We start from the raw sequence: 20,704 nt of genomic DNA on the forward strand, positions 1-20,704 counted from the left end.
TTTTTTTAACGTGTGGTGGCCGTTGCACACCAGCCACCACACGGGCTCGACAGAGCTCGGTCTTGGTCCAGTGGCAAGGGTCAACCAGGACTAACTGGAGACCTGCTCTGCTGCACGGACCTAGCGCACGCACATATCGCAGTGTGGGCCGGCCCGTGCTGCCTCTGAGCCCTCGGCTCTTCTGGGCCCCGTACCTCATCTGTCGCACCTCCGCCACGATCTCTCGCCGCTCCTCCGCCATAAACATTCCATGTAGGAATGACATCGATATATATAATTGAAGCGAGCGAGGCAGATGGAAACCCATTTAAAGATAGGGTGGAGGGAGGTGGGGGGGGGGGCACTGATGTATTTTTGGAGCAAGATAGATCAAGACAGACGTTCGCAAAGGCAAGCTGAGCGGATACAATGTCCAAATCGAGAGAAGTGGGGATTCCAAGAGTTGCATTTTGCGCCTGCTGGTGAGCAGGGGTAGAGTGGGAGGCACGACGGTGGGCGGTAGGACCCTGGGGGAGCCGGGCCGGCAGGGAGAGCCGGGCTGGATAGATCGCGGCCGGAGGAGCAGAGCGGAGCGGCTCTAACACAGTCAGTGCACCGCAGGTGAGTGGCAATAGGTGAAGGCAGCACCTGCGGTCCAGACACATGCACATTCTGCCCCGTGTGTGTGTGGTGCAGACTCCCTTCCTCCCTCCCCAGCAAGGCTGCATTCTGCATGCACAATTGCAATGTCTCCATTTCTGGCTCAGGCACAGTGTGCTGGGGCCATTTGCACTTGCCATTCAGCTCCAGCTCTGGGGCATCATCAGCTGAGCAAAGCTCCCTTTCAGCAGCCAGCAGCCAGCTAGATAAAGTTCTGGCAGCACACAGCAGCCAAGGATATATTGGCCTTGCAGGCGAGTCCAGTACGGGTTTACCAGAATTTCAATTTCCTGCCTAGCCCCTCTCTCCCTCTCTTTCCTCCTCTAAAACGTTCCTTAAAACCTACCTCTTTGACCCAGCTTTTGCTCACCTGCCCCGATTTCTCCTTGTGTGCCTCTGTGTCCATTTGTTTGCCTGAGAACCCTCCTGCGAAGTGCCTCAGGACGGTTTACTACCTTAGAGGCGCTATATAGATGCAAGTTTTGTTGATCAACGGTTGTTACACGGAGAGATTACACAAATTAGGGTTGTCTTTCTGAGCAATCATCCCCCCCCCCCCACCCCCCATGGAAACCAAATTATAATTTGATCCGTTTAATGTTAAATTTGTCGGTTGTAGTGCCCCTTTTAAAGAGGGGGGGGCACATGATTTATAGGTTCAACTTAAAATTGCTGTAGAGCTGTTGCGCGCCAGGGTGTCCCTGGAGATGGAGCACGCGGTGTCCACCGGTACGCTCGCGGCCTTCCGCGAGAGGTGGGCGCCGGAGGGACTGGAGTGCGTTATCACCCCCGGCAACCAAATTTTAATTTGATTTTATATGTTTTAAAGTTTAATTTGTTTAATTGCCGGATGTTTAGTGTCCCCCTCCCCTTTTATAGGGGGCACTTGTGAAATTTATGATTTTAATGCCCCCAAAAAAACACAAAAAATGGGCAGTTGAAAAGTGGCTGGAGTGTTCCCCAGATTAGGGGGCACTTGATTTAATGTTAATTACGTTTTACTCCAAAAGAGTTGTAGAGCTGTTGCGCGCCAGGGTTTTCCTGGAGATGGAGCACGCGGTGTCCACCGGTACGCTCCCGGCCTTCCGTGAGAGGTGGGCGCCAGAGGGACTGGAGTGCATCATCACCCCCCGGCAACCAAATTTTAATTTGACCGTTTAAGGTTCGCAAGTTCTCGTGCCCTTATAATAAGGGGACACTCGGCTTTACAGTTTAATTAAAATAGTTGAATTCCCTAGAATTTAGACGGTTAAGGGGTGATCTGATCCAAGTTTTCAGGATATTAAGGGTAACAGTGAGGCTAGATAGAGAGAAACTGGTTGGGGATTCTAGGACTAGGGAGGCATAATCTAACAATTGGAGCCAGACCTTTCAGGAGTGAAATTAGGAAACACATCTACACACCAAGGGTGGTAGAAGTTTGGAACTCTCTTCCGCCAATGGCAATCGACGTTAGATCAAGTGTTAATTTTAAATCGGAGGTTGATAGCTTTTTTTAACCAATAGTATTGAGGGATATGGGCCAAAGGTGGGTATATGGAGTTAGGTCGCAAATCAGCCACGAGCTCATTGAATGGCATAACAGGCTTGAGGGGCTCAATGGCCTCCTCCTGTTCCAATGTTCCAATGAACTGATATATTAGCCTTGGAGGGAGTGCTGCGTATGTGTACCAGAATGCATGCAGAAAACAAGCGCAGGCAGCGGAAGGAGCCTGCAGCAAACCAGACTCCCCACCCACCCTTTCCTCCAACCACTGTCTGTCCCACCTGTGACAGAGACTGTAATTCCTGTGTTGGACTGTACAGTCACCTGGGAACTCACTTTTAGAGTGGAAGCAAGTCTTCCTCGATTTTGAGGGACTGCTTGTGATGACGAACTGAGGGTCAGTGCTTACTGACCGAGACCATTTCCCCCAATGCAGCCAAGCTCTAACCTGAACTGTGTGCCCCTATAGAAAGCAGATCACAGTGTTAGCGAGGCGGCATTGTGTATGTGGTTTGTGTGTTAGTTTGAGATCCCTGAACAATGTATCCTTGATTGGAGATTTCTAGTTCAAGGCAATAAATAGCCTGCTCAGCAAGTGCCTGTAAGTTGTGCAATAACTGGTGATCTTTCGGGAGAGAAGGTAAGTGGGTATATGTTGGGGTTAAGTTGGTTGTTGGTCCGCTGTACTTTCGGGAAACTGTTGACGACTGAGCAGCCACCTTGGCTCATCAGTTGGAAGGGTAGACATGTCGATGGGATTCTTCCTCCTTGACTGCAGCTAACCCTGCAAGCCAGTGCCCTATCTGGCAGGGTTGCCCAAGCTGGACAAGGAGCAAGGAAGCTTACCAGTGCCCGTGTGGTTTTAGCTGGTTAAAGTTCAGCAATACCCCTGAGGACACCTGGGAGGTTCTCGAGACTTGGTTCTTGCCAATCTGCTTCTGTGTGTTTTTCCCTCCATGTCACTCTCGGGATGTGGGTGCCGCTGGCAAGGCTGGCATTTATTGCCCGTCCCTAGTTGCCCTGGCCGAGAGGCCGGCCTCAGAGACAACCACGTTGCTGTGGGCCTGGAGTCACATATGGCCAGACCGGGTAAGGACGACAGGTTCCTTCCCTAAGGGGCATTAGTGAACCGGTTGGGTTGTTCTGACAGTCCATGTTCACTTTTACTGATCCCACATTCTCTGGATTACTAGTCCACTAACATCACCACTGCACCATCATGCCCTTGGTGTTTAGAATGATAGAATAGGACAGCACAGGAGGAGGCCATTTGGCCCATCGAGTCTCTGCCGACCCTTTCATTTCAGAATTGCCGCTATTTTATTTGAATTGAGTTCCAGTCATCTTTCATTGAGTTATAATGCTGAACCAGAGACAACGAGCGAATGGAAAAAACTGTGAAAACAAATGCAACTGTTGTACAGAGGGACCTTTGCATTTGCCACTTCACTGCTGCTTTCTTGAAACATTGCGGCTGGACGACTATAAAATTAGGTGGATTTCTTTCAGAGGATAACATTTTGGGACACGGTATGTGAGTAATGTGAGACGTGACGTGTGGTGAGTGTCCCGAGCTCGGGAGGAACAGGTAACTTTGGGCCTGTGGTTCCAAAAGCTCTCCCCCCCCCCCCCCCCACTGGGGGTTTTCCTCGCCTCCTGTCTGGATCTGTTGTAGATTTATTGATAGAAATCGATCACTGTGATTGGTCAACGACCCCATTATCGTTGTCTCATGGGACAACCAGAATGGTGGAAGGCGAACTAGATGGACCTTGGTCTTTGTTCATCTAGCTCTTCCTAAGTAAAACACTGAGGATATCACTGAATATTATTGTTGTATCATTGTTAGGCAGCGAGTGGTTAGGGTCTGGAATTAACTCCCTGAAAGGGTGCTGGAGCCAAACTCAAATCGTGACTTTCAAAAGGGAGTTGGATAAGTATCTGAAGGAAAAAAAATTGCAGTGTTACGGGGAAAGGGCGGGGAGTGAGACTAGCTGAGGTGCTCTTGCAGAGAGCCGGCACGGGCTCGATGGGCCGAATGGCCTCCTTCTGTGCTGTAACTATTCTATGATTATTGTATGACGTGTCACGGTGGCTGTAGGTTTGCCTACAATATTTTGCCCCATTGGAAAGTAATTCAAACCATATTGTTCACCCAAGCCCTGGTAAGCTGGTCTTTGTACATTTTAATTGGACCAGTAGTGGTGGTCACCCAACATAAATTGGTCCCACAAGGGCCCCACTTTAGCAGGACATCCCTATTAAAGTAATCTAACCCGAGGTCCAATAAAACTGAAAAAAAGTGCACATAAACTCAAATCAGAATTTCGGGATTGTGATCGGTTATTTTGAAGAAGAGCAGGGGAGTTCTCCCCGGAGTCCTGGGCCAATATTTATCCCTCAAGCAGCAGATGATCTGGTCCTTATCACATTGCTGTTTGTGGGAGCTTGCTGTGTGCAGATTGGTTGCCGCATTTCTCTACCTTACAACGGTGACTACACTTCAAAGAAAACAGTAATTCATTGGCGGTCATCATCATCATCACCTTAGGCAGTCCCTTGAAGCGAGGATGACTTGCTTCTACGCCAAAAAGGGATGAGTTCACAGGTGTTTCAATGAAGGACCTAATATTCCAGGTCCCGAAGGGTGGAAGATGCCTGTGCGTGGATTTTTTTAACGTGTGGTGACCGTTGCACACCAGCCACCACACGGGCTTGACAGAGCTAGGTCTTGGTCCAGTGGCAAGGGTTAACCAAGACGATTGGAGACCAGCTCTGCTGCACGGACCTAGTGCGTACACATATCCCGTGCTGCCCCTGGGCCCTCGCCTCTTTTGGGCCCCGAACTCGCGCATTTATTGGCGGTACAGCGCTTTGGGACGTCCGGTGGTCATGCAGGGCGCTATTTAAATGCAATTTCTTTTTTTTTTTTCTTTCAAAGGCCATGTCTGCAGGGGCGAGCAAACGTCAGAGTCAGCACGGGAGATGGACGGTGTCGAGCAGCGATGAGGAAGATGCTGAGCCGGTTCGACGGAAGGGAGGTCCTGCCCTGCTTACGCAGCCCGTCAGAAGAGACTACGTGTCTGATTCAGACGACACGGTCGTTGATGAAGGAGAGTTTGAGCCGTCCGGCTTGGGCCGGGGGGTTTCTGGAGCGGGCCAGCAATCCCAGAAAGCTGCCGGCCTCTCCGGACCTTCCGGATCTGGTCATTCCGGGCAACCCTCACCCAGCTCTCGCGCATCCACGACTGGGAAAATAACCGTTGGGAACCCCCTGAAAACCGAAGCGCCCGACCCAGCCAGAGAGCCCTCCCCTGCGGTCAAGCGGATAAGGCCAACGTCCGAATTGGGCTGGGGGGTGTCCAGCAGCGACGAGGAGCCTGACTCCAAAACAGAAGCACGACGGGTCATGGAGGGGCCGGTCAAGGAGGAGCCGGCCAAGGAGCACAGCCCCGGTCCAAGGAAGAAGAAACAGCGGCTGGGCGAATCGGACTGTCGTCGGCCCTCGTCGAGTTCCGAGGCGCCGTGGCAACCCAAACCGGAGACCGCCAGCGAGACCTTGGATCGGTGGGACATTCTGGAGAAAGCCAAGACCTACAGTTTCTATCTGACCAAAGTCTCCGGCATCTCAGCCAAGGACAACCGCGGAGCACTTCATATCAAAGGTAAGATGGTGTCGATTGGGGCTTTTTTGGACGCATTTGGATGCGAGCTCAGTCTTAACAATCCAGCCTCAGGACGGGGCCAGTGAGGTTCAGAGTCCAGCTAGTTGGGGCAAGCTCCCATCTTGGGTGAGGTGAGAGGGGGTTTAAAAAAAAAGCAAAGCAACGCTTGTTTAATCTAGGTCCTCCGTTTTATCAATCTACTCTCCCCCCCTCTGATGGTGCAAACTCACACTGGTTTACATTTCCATCATTGGAGCAACCATGCTCCAATATCTTACCCATGTGTGAGCCTAGGTTGTGAGTAGTAGCCAATTCGACCGAAGTGCAGACACGACAGACGATTCCCATCCGGCCCTCGTTTGACGCCCAAGGGCACGCATTTGCCTTCAGCCGCCACTGTGTCGTATCGAGGGTATCGCCGGTTGATTTTTCTGTCCGCTTTCCCGCCGTGACTCAGTAATTAGCACGCTCGCCTCCGAGTCAGACAGTCGTGGGTTCAAGTCCCACTCCAGAGACTTGAGCTTAAAAATCCAGGCCGACAGTGCTGAGGGAGTGCTGCACTGTCGGAGGTACCGTCTTTTGGATCAGACGTTAAACCTAATCCCTGTCTGCCCTCTCGAGTAGACGTGAAATATCCCATGGCTAGATAAACACACGAGGGAGAAAGGAATAGAAGGATATGCTGATGGGGTGAGGAGAAGAGGGGTGGGAGGAGGCTTGTGTGGAGCATAAACACCGGCACGGACCAGGTGGGCCGAATGGCCTGTTTCTGTGCTGTAGAATTGATGTTGTAATCCTAAATGTATGTAACTTTTTCTAAGAAGAGCAGGAGAATTTTCCCCGGTGTCAATATTTAAACATAGAAACATAGAAATTAGATTCAGGAGTAGGCCATTCGGCCCTTGGAGCCTGCACCACCATTCAATAAGATCATGGCTGATCATTCAACCTCAGTACTCCTTTCCTGCTTTCTCTCCATACCCCTTGATCCCTTTAGCCGTAAGGGCCATATCTAACTCCCTTTTGAATATATCTAACGAAATGGTCTCAACAACTTTCTGCGGCAGAGAATTCCACAGCTTAACCACTCTCTGAGTGAAGAAGTTTCTCCTCAACTCGGTCCTAAATGGCTTACCTCTTATTCTTAAACTGTGACCCCTGGTTCTGGAACTCCCCAGCAACGGGAACATTCTTCCTGCCTCTAACCTGTCCAATCCTGTCAGAATTTTATGTTTCTTTGAGATCCCCTCTCATTCATCTAAACTCCAGTGGATACAAGCCCAGTTGATCCAGTCTTTCCTCATATGTCAGTCCTGCCATCCCGGGCATCAATCTGGTGAACCTTCGCTGTACTCCCTCAATAGCAAGAACATCTTTCCTCAGATTAGGAGACCAAAACTGAACACACTATTCCAAGTGTGGCCTCACCAAGGCCCTGTACAACTGCAGGAAGACTTCCCTGCACCTATACTCAAATCCCCTCGCTATGAAGGCCAACATGCCATTTGCTTTCTTCACCGCCTGCTGTACCTGCATGCCAACTTTCAATGACTGATGTACCATGACACCCAGGTCTCGTTGCACCTCCCTTTTTCCTAATTTGTCATCATTCAGATAATATTCTGCTTTCCTGTTTTTGCCACAAAAGTGGATAACCTCACATTTATCCACATTATACTGCATCTGCCATGCATTTGCCCACTCACCTAACCTGTCCAAGTCACCCTGCAGCCTCACAGCATCCTCCTCACAGCTCACACTGCCACCCAGCTTAGTGTCATCTGCAAACTTGAAGATATTACACTCAATTCCTTCATCTAAATCATTAATGTATATTGTAAAGAGCTGGGGTCCCAGCACTGAGCCCTGCGGCACCCCACTAGTCACTTCCTGCCATTCTGTAAAGGACCTGTTTATCCTGACTCTTTGCTTCCTGTCTACCAAGCAGTTCTCTATCCACGTCAGTACATTACCACCAAAACTATGTGCTTTAATTTTGCACACTAATCTCTTGTGTGGGACCTTGTCAAAAGCCTTTTGAAAGTCCAAATACACCACATCAACTGGTTCTCCCTTGTCCACTCTACTAGTTACATCCTTAAAAAATTTCAGAAGATTTGTCAAGCATGATTTCCCCTTCATAGATCCATGCTGACTTGGACCGATCCTGTCACTGCTTTCCAAATGCGCTGCTATTACATCTTTAATAATTGATTCCAACATTTTTCCCACAACTGATGTCAGGCTAACTGGTCTATAATTACCCGTTTGCTCTCCCTCCTTTTTTAAAAAAGTGGTGTTACATTAGCTACCCTCCAGTTCATCGGAACTGATCCAGAGTCGGTAGACTGTTGGAAAATTATCACCAATGCATAACTATTTCCAGGGCCACTTCCTTAAGTACTCTGGGATGCAGACTATCAGGCCCCGGAGATTTATCGGGCTTCAATCCCATCAATTTCCCTAACACAATTTCCTGCCTAATAAGGATATCCTTCAGTTCCTCCTTCTCACTAGACCCTCTGTCCCCTAGTACTTCCGGAAGGTTATTTGTGTCTTCCTTCGTGAAGACAGAACCAAAGTATTTGTTCAACTGGTCTGCCATTTCTTTGTTCCCCATTATAAATTCACCTGAATCTGACTGCAAGGGACCTACTAATCATTTTCTCTTCACATATCTAAAGAAGCTTTTGCAGTCAGTTTTTATGTTTCCTGCAAGCTTCCTCTCATACTCTCTTTTCCTCCTCTTAATTAAACCCTTTGTCCTCCTTCGCTGAATTCTAAATTTCTCCCAGTCCTCAGGTTTGCTGCTTTTTCTGGCCAATTTATATGGCTTTTCCTTGGATTTAACACTATCCTTAATTTCCCTTGTTAGTCACGGTTGAGCCACCTTCCCCGTTTTATTTTTACTCCAGACAGGGATGTACAATTGTTGAAGTTCATCCATGTGATCTTTAAATGTTTGCCATTGCCTATCCATGGTCAACCTTTTAAGTATCATTCGCCAATCTGTTCTAGCCAATTCACATCTCATACCATCGAAGTTACCTTTCCTTAAGTTCAGGAACCTTAGTTTCTGAATTAACTGTGTCACTTCCCATCTTAATAAAGAATTCTACCATATTATGGTCACTCTTCTCCAAGATGCCTCGCACAACAAGATTGCTAATTAGTCCTCTCTCATTACACATCGCCCAGTCTAGGATGGCCAGCCGTCTAGTTGGTTCCTCGACATATTGGTCCAGAAAACCATCCCTAATACACTCCAGGAAATCCTCCTCCACCGCATTGCTACCAGTTTGGTTAGCCCAATCTATATGTAGATTAAAGTCGCCCATGATAACTGCTGTACCTTTATTGCACGCATCCCTAATTTCTTGTTTGGCTTTCAGAAAGATCACATTGGCTTTCAGAAAGCAGAGGCGTTGGTGATAAAAACTGGAATTTTAAAGAACATATTTCAGCGGACAGTGGTCAGGAAATATGAATCATCATTTTTTAACACTTTCGAAATGTGTCTTTATTTCACATCAGTTTTCTGTCGTAGCTTTTTGCATCTTGTCAATGGCACCTTCGTTACACTGTGGCTCAGAAAAAAAACCCAAAATGATACCAACCAGTTCTTTTTAAAACTCTTTCAGATATTTTGTCTCCGCTGTTCGGGACGATTAAAGCTTCCGCTCAGGTGAGAAGACTCCAGTCCGGTACGATGCGTGCAGATCTCGCAGGGTGGGCTTGGGCTGAGGTCACACACACTGGGACAAGAAGCTGGGGTTGTTGTCCTTAGAGTAGAGGAGATTGAATAGAGGTGTTCAAAATCATGATAGAGTAAATAAGGAGAAACTGTTTGCAAGGCCAGGCCACTTGCCTGGATGAATGCAGCTCCAACACTCGAAGCTCGACACCATCCAGGACAAAGCAGCCCGCTTGATCGGCCCCCCCCCATCCACCACCTTCAACATTCACTCCCTCCACCACCGGCGCCCCCTGGCTGCAGTGTGTACCATCTACAAGATGCACTGCAGCAACTCGCCAAGGCTTCTTCGACAGCACCTCCCAAACCCGCGACCTCTACCACCTAGAAGGACAAGGGCAGCAGGCGCATGGGAACACCGCCACCTCCACGTTCCCCTCCCAAGCCACACACCATCCCGACTTGGAAATATATCGGACGTTCCTTCACAGTCACTGGGTCAAAATCCTGGAACTTCCTCTCTAACAGCACTGTGTGGGAGCACCTTCACCACACGGACTGTAGCGGTTCAGGAAGGCGGTTCACCACCACCTTCTCAAGGGCAATTAGGGATGGGCAATAAATGCCGGCCTTGCCAGCAACGCCCACATCCCAGGAACGAATTTTAAAAAGGATCGGTTTCAGGTGATTGATAAAAGAACCAGAGGGTGAGATGAGGAGAATTTTGTTACGCAGCGAGTTATGATGATCTGGAATGTACTGCCTGAAAGTTCGGTAAAACGTTTTGCAAGACTATGGGTAAAGAGCAGGGGTGTGGGATTCGATTAATTAGATAGCTCTATCAAAGAGCCGGCACAGGCACGATGGGCCGAATGGCCTCCTTCTGTCCTGTAAGATTTTCTGACAACACTCAATGATGTTGAGATAGAGGATCAGCCATGATCATATTGAATGGCGGTGCAGACTCGAAGGACTGAATGGCCTACTACTGCTCCTATTTTCTATGTTTCTAACCTGCTCCAACTGTTGATAATGTTCTGAGCAAAGAATTTCTCTCTACATCTGTCTTAAATCTGCCCAATTCAGCCCTGCTGTCCTTTTGGTCTGGCGTAACTTAAAGTATTGTTCTGGGTTGACACTCTCTGACCCATTAAATCATGGGATGTGGGTGTCGCTGGCAAGGCCGGCATTTATTGCCCATCCCTAATTGCCCTTGAGAAGATGGTGGTGAGCTGCCTTCTTGAACCGCTGCAGTCCGTGTGGGGAAGATACTCCCACAGTGCTGTTAGGGAGGGAGTTCCAGGAGTTTGACCCAGCGACGATGAAGGAACGGCCGATATATTTCCAAGCCAGGATGGTGTGTGACTCGGAGGGGAACGTGGAGGTGGTGGTGTTCCCATGAGCCTGCTGCCCTTGTCCTTCTAGGTGGTAGAGGTCACGGGTTTGGGAGGTGCTGCCGAAGAAGCCTTAGCGAGTTGCTGCAGTGCATCTTGTAGATGGTACACACTGCAACCACGGTGCTCCACTTGGGAGCACCATCACCTCTTTCCTCCAAGTCACACACTTCACACACCATCCCAACTTGGAAATATATCTGCTGTGCTTTCAAGGTCGCTGGGTCAAAATCCTGGAACTCCCTCCCTAACAGCACTGTGGGAGTACCTTCACCTCACGGACTGCAGCGGTTCAAGAAGGTGGCTCACCACCACCTTCTCAAGGGCAGCTAGGGAGGGGCAATAAATGCCGGCCTTGCCAGCGACGCCCACATCCTGAGAATTATTTGTTTTTAAATGCACTATATAAGCCGTTAAACTGTGACCGTTATTAACATGGATTGCAGACTAATTCTTCATCTTGCTGTAGGTTATTCCCAGCCCAGAGTTACACCTGGCTGCTAGTTTGCAGGAGACCAATAACGAATGTTTTTACCTTTCAGTTTAATTACTGCATTGATATTCCTTGGTTAATGAAGCAATACCCAGACGAATTTCGGTGAGTCTCCTTCACTGCTCCTCATTACTTGCTGTACCTGCATACTAGCTTTTTGTGTTTCATGCGCAAGTACCCCCCAGGTCCCGCTGTACTGCGGCACTTTCAATTTTTCTCTATTTAAATAATAACTTGCTCTTTGATTTTTTTCTGCCAAAGTGCATAACCTCACACTTTCCAACATTATACTCCATCTGCCACTCACTTAGCTTCACTTAGTCCTTTTGCAGATTTTTTGTGTCCTCCTCACACATTGCTTTTCCTCCCATCTTTGTATCATCAGCAAACTTGGCTACGTTACACTCGGTCCCTTCTTCCAAGTTATTAATATAGATTGTAAATAGTTGTGGTCCCTGCGGCACCCCACTGGTTACTGATTGCCATCCCGAGAATGAACCATTTACCCCGACTCTCTGTTTTCTGTTAGTTAGCCAATCCTCTATCCATGCTAATATATTACCCCCAACCCCATGAACTTTTATCTTGTGCAGTAACCTTTTATGTGGCACCTTGTCAAATGCCTTCTAGAAGTCCAAATACATCACATCCACTGGTTCCCCATATCCACCCTGTTCGTTACATCCTCAAAAAATTCCAGCAAATTTGTCAAACGTGATTTCCCCTTCATAAATCCATGCTGACTCTGCCTGACCAAATTTTGCTTTTCCAAAAGTCCTGCTACTGCTTCTTTAATAATGGACTCCAACATTTTCCCAACCACAGATGTTAGGCTAACTGGTCGATAGTTTCCTGCTTTTTGTCTGCCTCCTTTTTTAAATAGGGGCGTTACATTTGCAGTTTTCCAATCTGCTGGGACCGCCAAGAATTTTGGTAAATTACAACCAATGCATCCACAATCCCTGCCGCTACTTCTCTTAAGACCCTAGGATGCAAGCCATCAGGTCCAGGGGATTTATCTGCCTTTAGTCACATTATCTTACTGAGTACCACCTCCTTCGTGATTGTGTTAAGTTCTTCCCCCCTATAGCCCCTTGACTAGCCACTATTGGGATATTTTTAGTGTCCTCTACCGTAAAGACTGATACAAAATATTTGTTCAGAGTTTCTGCCATCTCCATGTTCCCCATTACTAATTCCCCGGTCTCATCCTCTGAGGGACCAACATTTACTCTAGCCACTCTTTTCCTTTTTACATACCTATAGAAACTCTTGCTATCTGTTTTTATATTTCGTGCTAGTTTACTTTCATAGTCTATCTTCCCTTTCTTAATCATTTTTTTAGTCATTCTTTGCTGGCTTTTAAAAGCTTCCCAGTCTTCTGTCCTCCCACGAGTTTTGGCCACTGAACCTTTCTTCATAGTCAACCACTTCATCTTAGGGATCAACCAAATGAACCTTCTCTGAACAGCCTCCAAAGCAAGTATATCCTTCCTTAAGTACGGAGAGCAAAACTGCACGCAGTACTCCAGGTGTGGCCTCACCAATACCCTGTACAGTTGCAGCAGGACTTCTCTGCTTTTATACTCTATCTCCCTTGCAATAAAGGCCAACATTCCACTTGCCTTCCTGATCACTTGCTGTACCTGCATACTCACTTTTTGTGTTTAATGCACAAGGACCCCCAGGTCCCTCTGTACTGCCACACTCTGCAATTTTTCTCCATTTAAATTATATTTTGCTTTTCTATTTTTTTCTGCCAAAGTTCTGAAGTGGGAAAACCTATCAACCATCACTCTCCGATTGTTGAATTTCAGGATGAAGCCGCTGCTGATTGTTCATGGTGAGCATCGCCTGTCCAAAGCCGAACTACACGAGGATGCACATCCATATCCCAACGTGCGCCTTTGCCAGGTAAGGAGGAAGCTGAACATAAAGTGTACAGTCGCTCCGGCAGCTCAGGACACCCTGTGGTTGAGTGTACACACATCAGGAGATATTGCAGAAGCTGGGGTTGGTCTCTTTAGAGCAGAGAAGGTTGAGAGGACAGAGGTGTTCAAAATCATGAGGAGTCTGGACAGAGTAGATAGGGATCATCATAGGCGTTCCCTCGTATCAAGGATGACTTGCTTCCACACCAAAAAAGGGATAAGTTTACAGGTGTTTCAATGAAGGACCTAATATTCCAGATCCCGAACTAGATCGTGAAGGGTGGAAGATGTGCGTGGATTTTTTTAACGTGTAGTGCCGTTGTACCCCAGCCACCACACGGGCTTGACAGAGCTAGGTCTTGGTCCAGTGGCAAGGGTTAACCAAGACGACTGGAGACCAGCTCTGCTGATAGAGAGAAACTGTTCCCATTGGCAGAAGGGTCGAGAACCAGAGGACACAGATTTAAGGTGATTGGCAGAAGAACCAAAGGCAACATGAGGAAAACCTTTTTTCACGCAGTGAGTGGTTAGGATCTGGATTGCGCTGTCTCAAAGGATGTTGGAGGCAGACTCAATCATGGATTTCAAAAGGGAATTCGCACAGTACCTGAAGGAAACAAATTTGCCAGGCTAGGAGACTAAAAGCTTGGTCAAAGATGTAGGTTTTAAGGAGCGTCTTAAAGGAAGAGAGCGGTAGAGAGGCGGAGAGGTTTAGGTAGGGAATTCCAGAGCTTTGGGGCCCAGGCAGCTGAAGGCACGGCTGCCAATGGTGGAGTGATGAAAATCAGGGATGCTCAAGAGGGCAGAATTGGAGGAGTGCCGAGATCTCTGAGGGTTGTAGGGCTTGAGGAGGTTACAGAGACAGGGAGGGGCGAGGCCACGGGGGGATTTTGAACACAAGGATGAGAATTTAAAATCGAGGCGATGCTGGACTGGGAGCCAATGTTGGCCAGTGAGTACTGGAGCGATAGCTGAACGGGACTTGGTGTGAGTCAGAACATGGGCAATAAGTGAGTAGCACCTCCAATGACTTAATCCCCTCAAAGTGGTGAGCGGTTATAGCTTCAGCAATAATTTGTAACAATCTTGATCAGTAGTAATAACATTACCTTTTTAAACCATCCCAACAGGTACCACAATTGTGATTGCATCACCATGGCCCTATAAGCAGTGGGGACTGTAATCCATTTGGGTTTATTATTACCTTATCCACTGGAGGTGCTGCTATTACCATAGATCTGAATCCAATAAATCCCTTAGCTCTTCCACATCTTCCCACCTTCTCACATTCAAAGTATAATTATTACTTTTATTTTTTTTACCAAAATATACTTTTTAACCACTTTGGTAGGAAAAACGTAAGGACAAAATATGTTTTACGTGGTGATGGCTTGGGAAGTGTCGATGTACAGAGGGACCTGGGTGTCCTTTGGAGGGGGTACAGAGACTATTCACGAGGCTGATTCCGGAGATGAGGTGGTTACCTTATGATGAGCAGACTGGGTCTTTACTCGTTGGAGTTCAGAAGGATGAGGGGTGATCTTATAGAAATATTTAAAATCATGAAAGGGATAGACAAGCTAGAGGCGGAGAGGTTGTTTCCACTGGTCGGGGAGACTAGAACTAGGGGGCACAGCCTCAAAATACGGGGGAGCCAATTTAAATCCGAGTTGAGAAGGAATTTCTTCTCCCAGAGGGTTGTGAATCTGTGGAATTCTCTGCCCAAGGAAGCAGTTGAGGCTAGCTCATTGAATGTATTCAAATCACAGATAGATAGATTTTTAACCAATAAGGGAATTAAGGGTTACGGGGAGCGGGCGGGAAAGTGGAGCTGAGTCCACGGCCAGATCAGCCATGATCTTGTTGAATGGTGGAACAGGCTCGAGGGGCTAGATGGCCTACTCCTGTTCCTAATTCTTATGTTCTTATGTCCTGGTACACCAGTCATTGAAAGCAAACATGCAGGTGCAGCAAACAGTTAGGAAGGCACATGGTATGTTGGCCTTCATTGCAAGAGGATTTGAGTACAGGAGCAAGGATGTCTTACTATAGTTATACATCATCATAGAAACATAGAAACATAGAAAATAGGTGCAGGAGTAGGCCATTCGGCCCTTCTAGCCTGCACCGCCATTCAATGAGTTCATGGCTGAACATGCAACTTCAGTACCCCATTCCTGCTTTCTCGCCATACCCCTTGATCCCCCGAGTAGTAAGGACTTCATCTAACTCCTTTTTGAGTATATTTAGTGAATTGGCCTCAACAACTTTCTGTGGTAGAGAATTCCACAGGTTCACCACTCTCTGGGTGAAGAAATTCCTCCTCTTCTCGGTCCTAAATGGCTTCCCCCTTATCCTCAGACTGTGTCCCCTGGTTCTGGACTTCCCCAACATTGGGAACATTCTTCCTGCATCTAACCTGTCTAACCCCGTCAGAATTTTAAACGTTTCTATGAGGTCCCCTCTCATTCTTCTGAACTCCAGTGAATACAAGCCCAGTTGATCCAGTCTTTCTTGATAGGTCAGTCCCGCCATCCCGGGAATCAGTCTGGTGAACCTTCGCTGCACTCCCTCAATAGCAAGAATGTCCTTCCTCAGGTTAGGAGACCAAAACTGTACACAATACTCCAGGTGTGGCCTCACCAAGGCCCTGTACAATTGTAGCAACACCTCCCTGCCCCTGTACTCAAATCCCCTCGCTATGAAGGCCATTTGCTTTCTTAACCGCCTGCTGTACCTGCATGCCAACCTTCAATGACTGATGTACCATGACACCCAGGTCTCTTTGCACCTCCCCTTTTCCTAATCTGTCACCATTCAGATAATAGTCTGTCTCTCTGTTTTTACCACCAAAGTAGATAACCTCACATTTATCCACATTATACTTCATCTGCCATGCATTTGCCCACTCACCTAACCTATCCAAGTCGCTCTGCAGCCTCATAGCATCCTCCTCGCAGCTCACACTGCCACCCAACTTAGTGTCATCCGCAAATTTGGAGATACTACATTTAATCCCCTCGTCTAAATCATTAATGTACAGTGTAAACAGCTGGGGCCCCAGCACAGAACCTTGCGGTACCCCACTAGTCACTGCCTGCCATTCTGAAAAGTCCCCATTTACTCCTACTCTTTGCTTCCTGTCTGACAACCAGTTCTCAATCCATGTCAGCACACTACCCCCAATCCCATATGCTTTAACTTTGCACATTAATCTCTTGTGTGGGACCTTGTCGAAAGCCTTCTGAAAGTCCAAATATACCACATCAACTGGTTCTCCCTTGTCCACTCTACTGGAAACATCCTCAAAAAATTCCAGAAGATTTGTCAAGCATGATTTCCCTTTCACAAATCCATGCTGACTTGGACCTATCATATTACCTCTTTCCAAATGCACTGCTATGACATCCTTAATAATTGATTCCATCATTTTACCCACTACCGATGTCAGGCTGACCGGTCTATAATTCCCTGTTTTCTCTCTCCTTCCTTTTTTAAAAAGTGGAGTTACATTGGCTACCCTCCACTCCATAGGAACTGATCCAGAGTCAATGGAATGTTGGAAAATGACTGTCAACGCATCCACTATTTCCAAGGCCACCTCCTTAAGTACTCTGGGATACAGTCCATCAGGCCCTGGGGATTTATCGGCCTTCAATCCCATCAATTTCCCCAACACAATTTCCCGACTAATAAGGATTTCCCTCAGTTCCTCCTCCTTACTAGACCCTCCGACCCCTTTTATATCCGGAAGGTTGTTTGTGTCCTCCTCAGTGAATACCGAACCAAAGTACTTGTTCAATTGGTCCGCCATTTCTTTGTTCCCCGTTATGACTTCCCCTGATTCTGACTGCAGGGGACCTACGTTTGTCTTTACTAACCTTTTTCTCTTTACATATCTATAGAAACTTTTGCAATCCGTCTTAATGTTCCCTGCAAGCTTCTTCTCGTACTCCATTTTCCCTAATCAAACCCTTTGTCCTCCTCTGCTGAGTTCTAAATTTCTCCCAGTCCCTGGGTTCGCTGCTATTTCTGGCCAATTTGTATGCCACTTCCTTGGCTTTAATACTATCCCTGATTTCCCTTGATAGCCACGGTTGAGCCACCTTCCCTTTTTTATTTTTACGCCAGACAGGAATGTACAATTGTTGTAGTTCATCCATGCGGTCTCTAAATGTCTGCCATTGCCCATCCACAGTCAACCCCTTCAGTATCATTCGTCAATCTATCCTAGCCAATTCACGCCTCATACCTTCAAAGTTACCCTTCTTTAAGTTCTGGACCATGGTCTCTGAATTAACTGTTTCATTCTCCATCCTAATGCAGAATTCCACCATATTATGGTCACTCTTCCCCAAGGGGCCTCGCACAACGAGATTGCTAATTAATCCTCTCTCATTACACAACACCCAGTCTAAGATGGCCTCCACCCTAGTTGGTTCCTCGACATATTGGTCTAAAAAACCATCCCTTATGCACTCCAGGAAATCCTCCTCCACCGTATTGCTTCCAGTTTGGTTAACCCAATCTATGTGCATATTAAAGTCACCCATTATAACTGCTGCACCTTTATTGCACGCACCCCTAATTTCATGTTTGATGCCCTCCCCAACATCACTACTACTGTTTGGAGGTCTGTACACAACTCCCACTAACGTTTTTTGCCCTTTGGTATTCTGCATAGGCAGTCCCTCGGAATCGAGGAAGACTTGCTTCCACTCTTAACATGAGTCCTTAGGTGGCTGAACAGTCCAATACGAGAATCACAGATGAGACAGATAAGGGTAAGGGTGGGTGGGACAGTTGAGGGTAAGGGTGGGTGGGACAGGTTTGCCACATGCTGTGCCCGCTGCCTGCGCTTGATTTCTGCACACTCTCGGCGATGAGACTCAAGGTGCTCAGCACCCTCCCGGATGCACTTCCTCCAATTAGGCTGGTCTTTGGCCAGGGACTCTCTGGTGTCAGTGGGGATGTTGCACTTTATCAGGGAAGCTTTGAGGGTGCCCTTGTAACATTTCCTCTGCCCACTTTTGGCTCGTTTGCTGTGAAGGATTTCCAAGTAGAGCGCTTGTTTTGGGAGACTCCTGTCTGACATGCGAACAATGTAGCCTGCCCAACCGAGCTGATCAAGTGTGGTCAGTGCTTCAATGCTGGGGATGTCGGCCTGGTCGAGGACGCTAACGTTGGTGTGTCTGTCCTCCCAGGGGATTTGTAGGATCTTGCAAAGACATCGTTGGTGGTATTTCTCCAATGACTTGAGATGTCTACTGTACATGGTCCATGTCTCTGAGCCATACAGGAGGGCGGGTATTACTACAGCCCTGTAGACCATGAGCTTGGTGACAGTTTTGAGCGCCTGATCTTCAAACACTGTTTTCCTCAGGCGGCCGAAGGCTGCACTGATGCACTGGAGGCGGTGCTGAATCTCGTCGTCAGTGTCTACTCTTGTTGATAAGAGGGTCCCGAGATATGGGAAGTGGTCCACGGTGTCCAGGGGGGGGGGGGGGGGCGTGGGGCGGGGCGGGGCGGGGCGGGGAGTGCTGTGTGGCGAGGGCAGGCTGGTGGAGGACCTTTGTCTTGCTGATGTTTAGCGCAAGGCCCATGCTTTCGTATGCCTCAGTAAATACGTCGCCTATGTCCTGGAGTTCAGCCTCTGTATGTGCGCAGACGCAGGCGTCGTTCACGTACTGTAGCTCGACAACAGAGGTTGGGATGGTCTTGGACCTGGCCTGGAGACGGCAAAGGTTGAACAGGTTTTCACTGGTTCTGTAGTTTAGTTCCACTCCAGCGGGGAGCTTCTTGACTGTGAGGTGGAGCCTGACAGCGAGGAAGATTGAGAAGAGGGTTGGGGCGATGACACAGCCCTATTTGACCCCGGTCCGGACGTGGATTGGGTCTGTAGGGGATCCGTTGGTAAGGATCACGGCCTGCATGTCGTCATGGAGCAGGCGGAGGATGGTGACGAACTTTTGGGGGCATCGGAAACGGAGGAGGACCCTCGCGGTTGACAGTGTCAAAGGCCTTTGTAAGGTGGAAGAAGGCCATGTATAAGGGCTGGTGCTGTTCCCTGCATTTTACCTGCAGCTGTCGGACTTCAAAGATCATGTCCGTTGTGCCCCGCAGGGCTTCCTGGACCTCTGCCTTCATACCTTTGTCATCACCTTTATTTAAGATCAGGTCACTGGTTTGAGATCCAACTTTCTCAGCCTCCAACTGAAGTTGAAATTCACCCATGTTATGGTCACTCTTTCCTAGAGGATCCTTTACTAGTGGATCATTTATTAATCTTGTCTCATTACACATGACCAGATCTAAGATAGCCTGCTCCCTGGTTGGTTCCGCAACGTACTGTTCAAGGAAACTATTCCGGATACACCCTATGAACTCTTCCTCAAGACGAACGCGGCAATTTGATTTGTCCAATCAATATGGAGATTAAAATCAACCATGGTTATTGCCATACCTTTCTTACAAGCCTCCATGATTTCTTGATTTATACTCCCTCCAACAGTGTAGCTACTGTTAGGGGTCCTATAGACTACGCCCACCAGTGACTTTTTCCCCTTATTATTCCTTATCTCCACCCAAATTGATTCAACACCTTGATCTTCTGAGCCAATATCGTTTCTCACGAACGCACTGATCTCAGACTTCATTAACAGATGGGAGAGTTTGGTGGGGGGGGGGCGGGGGGATAGGAGAGATTGGGGGGTTATGAGATCTTGGGGCGTAGGCCCACCTCCTTTTCCTTTCTGTCTATCCTTCTGAATTGTCAAATACCCCTGAATATTCAGCTCCCAGCCTTGGTCACCTTGCAACCACGTCTCTGTAATGGCTATCAGATCATACCCATTCATATCTATTTGTTCCGTCAGCTCATCTATCTTGTTACAAAAGCTACGTGCATTCAGATAATGAGCTTTTAATTTTTTCTTTTTACTTGATTTGACCACACTTTCTGATACATTCTTATGTTTATACATTCTGTCCCTTCCTGTCACACTCTGGCGATCATTTCCTCCACCTCTACCATTTTAAGATGATTCTGTTATTCTGGACTCCTCCAGGAAGTAGATACTCTCTCTATTTACCCTTTTTCATTTTAAACACCTTGTTTAGATCACATCTCAGCCTTTTAAATGTAAGGGAATACAAGCCCAGTTTATGCAATCTGTCCTTTAAGTCCTGGTATAATTCGGGCGAATCTACAGTGTACTGTTTCCAAGGTCAAAACTTCCTCCTCGAAGCTTGGTGCCCAAAATTGAATGCAGAACTCCAGATGAATAGAAAAATAGAAAAGCAAATTACAATTTAAAAGAAGAAAAATTGCAAAGTGCTGCAGTGCAGAAAGATCTGGAGGGCCTTGTGCATGAAACACAAAAAGTCAGTATTCAGGTACAGC

At 47.7% G+C, this 20,704-nt stretch overlaps 1 protein-coding gene across 6 annotated transcripts in view; it reads left to right on the top strand.

Annotated features, from left to right (window-relative positions):
* The first annotated feature begins 517 nt into the window (after positions 1–517).
* Positions 518–20,704, top strand: part of tdp1 (tyrosyl-DNA phosphodiesterase 1) — a 186,743-nt gene continuing 166,556 nt past the window's right edge. For all 6 annotated transcript variants that reach the window (XM_070877588.1, XM_070877592.1, XM_070877589.1 and 3 more), the window contains exons 1-5: positions 518–600; positions 5,067–5,790; positions 9,432–9,475; positions 11,421–11,476; positions 13,189–13,285. In XM_070877588.1, coding sequence (XP_070733689.1) covers positions 5,070–5,790; positions 9,432–9,475; positions 11,421–11,476; positions 13,189–13,285 — 918 coding nt within the window. In that variant the 5' untranslated portion in view covers positions 518–600; positions 5,067–5,069. The remainder of the gene's footprint in view (positions 601–5,066; positions 5,791–9,431; positions 9,476–11,420; positions 11,477–13,188; positions 13,286–20,704) is intronic.

This window comes from Pristiophorus japonicus, chromosome 4 (assembly GCF_044704955.1).
Source record: "Pristiophorus japonicus isolate sPriJap1 chromosome 4, sPriJap1.hap1, whole genome shotgun sequence".
Taxonomy (NCBI): Eukaryota; Metazoa; Chordata; class Chondrichthyes; family Pristiophoridae; genus Pristiophorus; species Pristiophorus japonicus.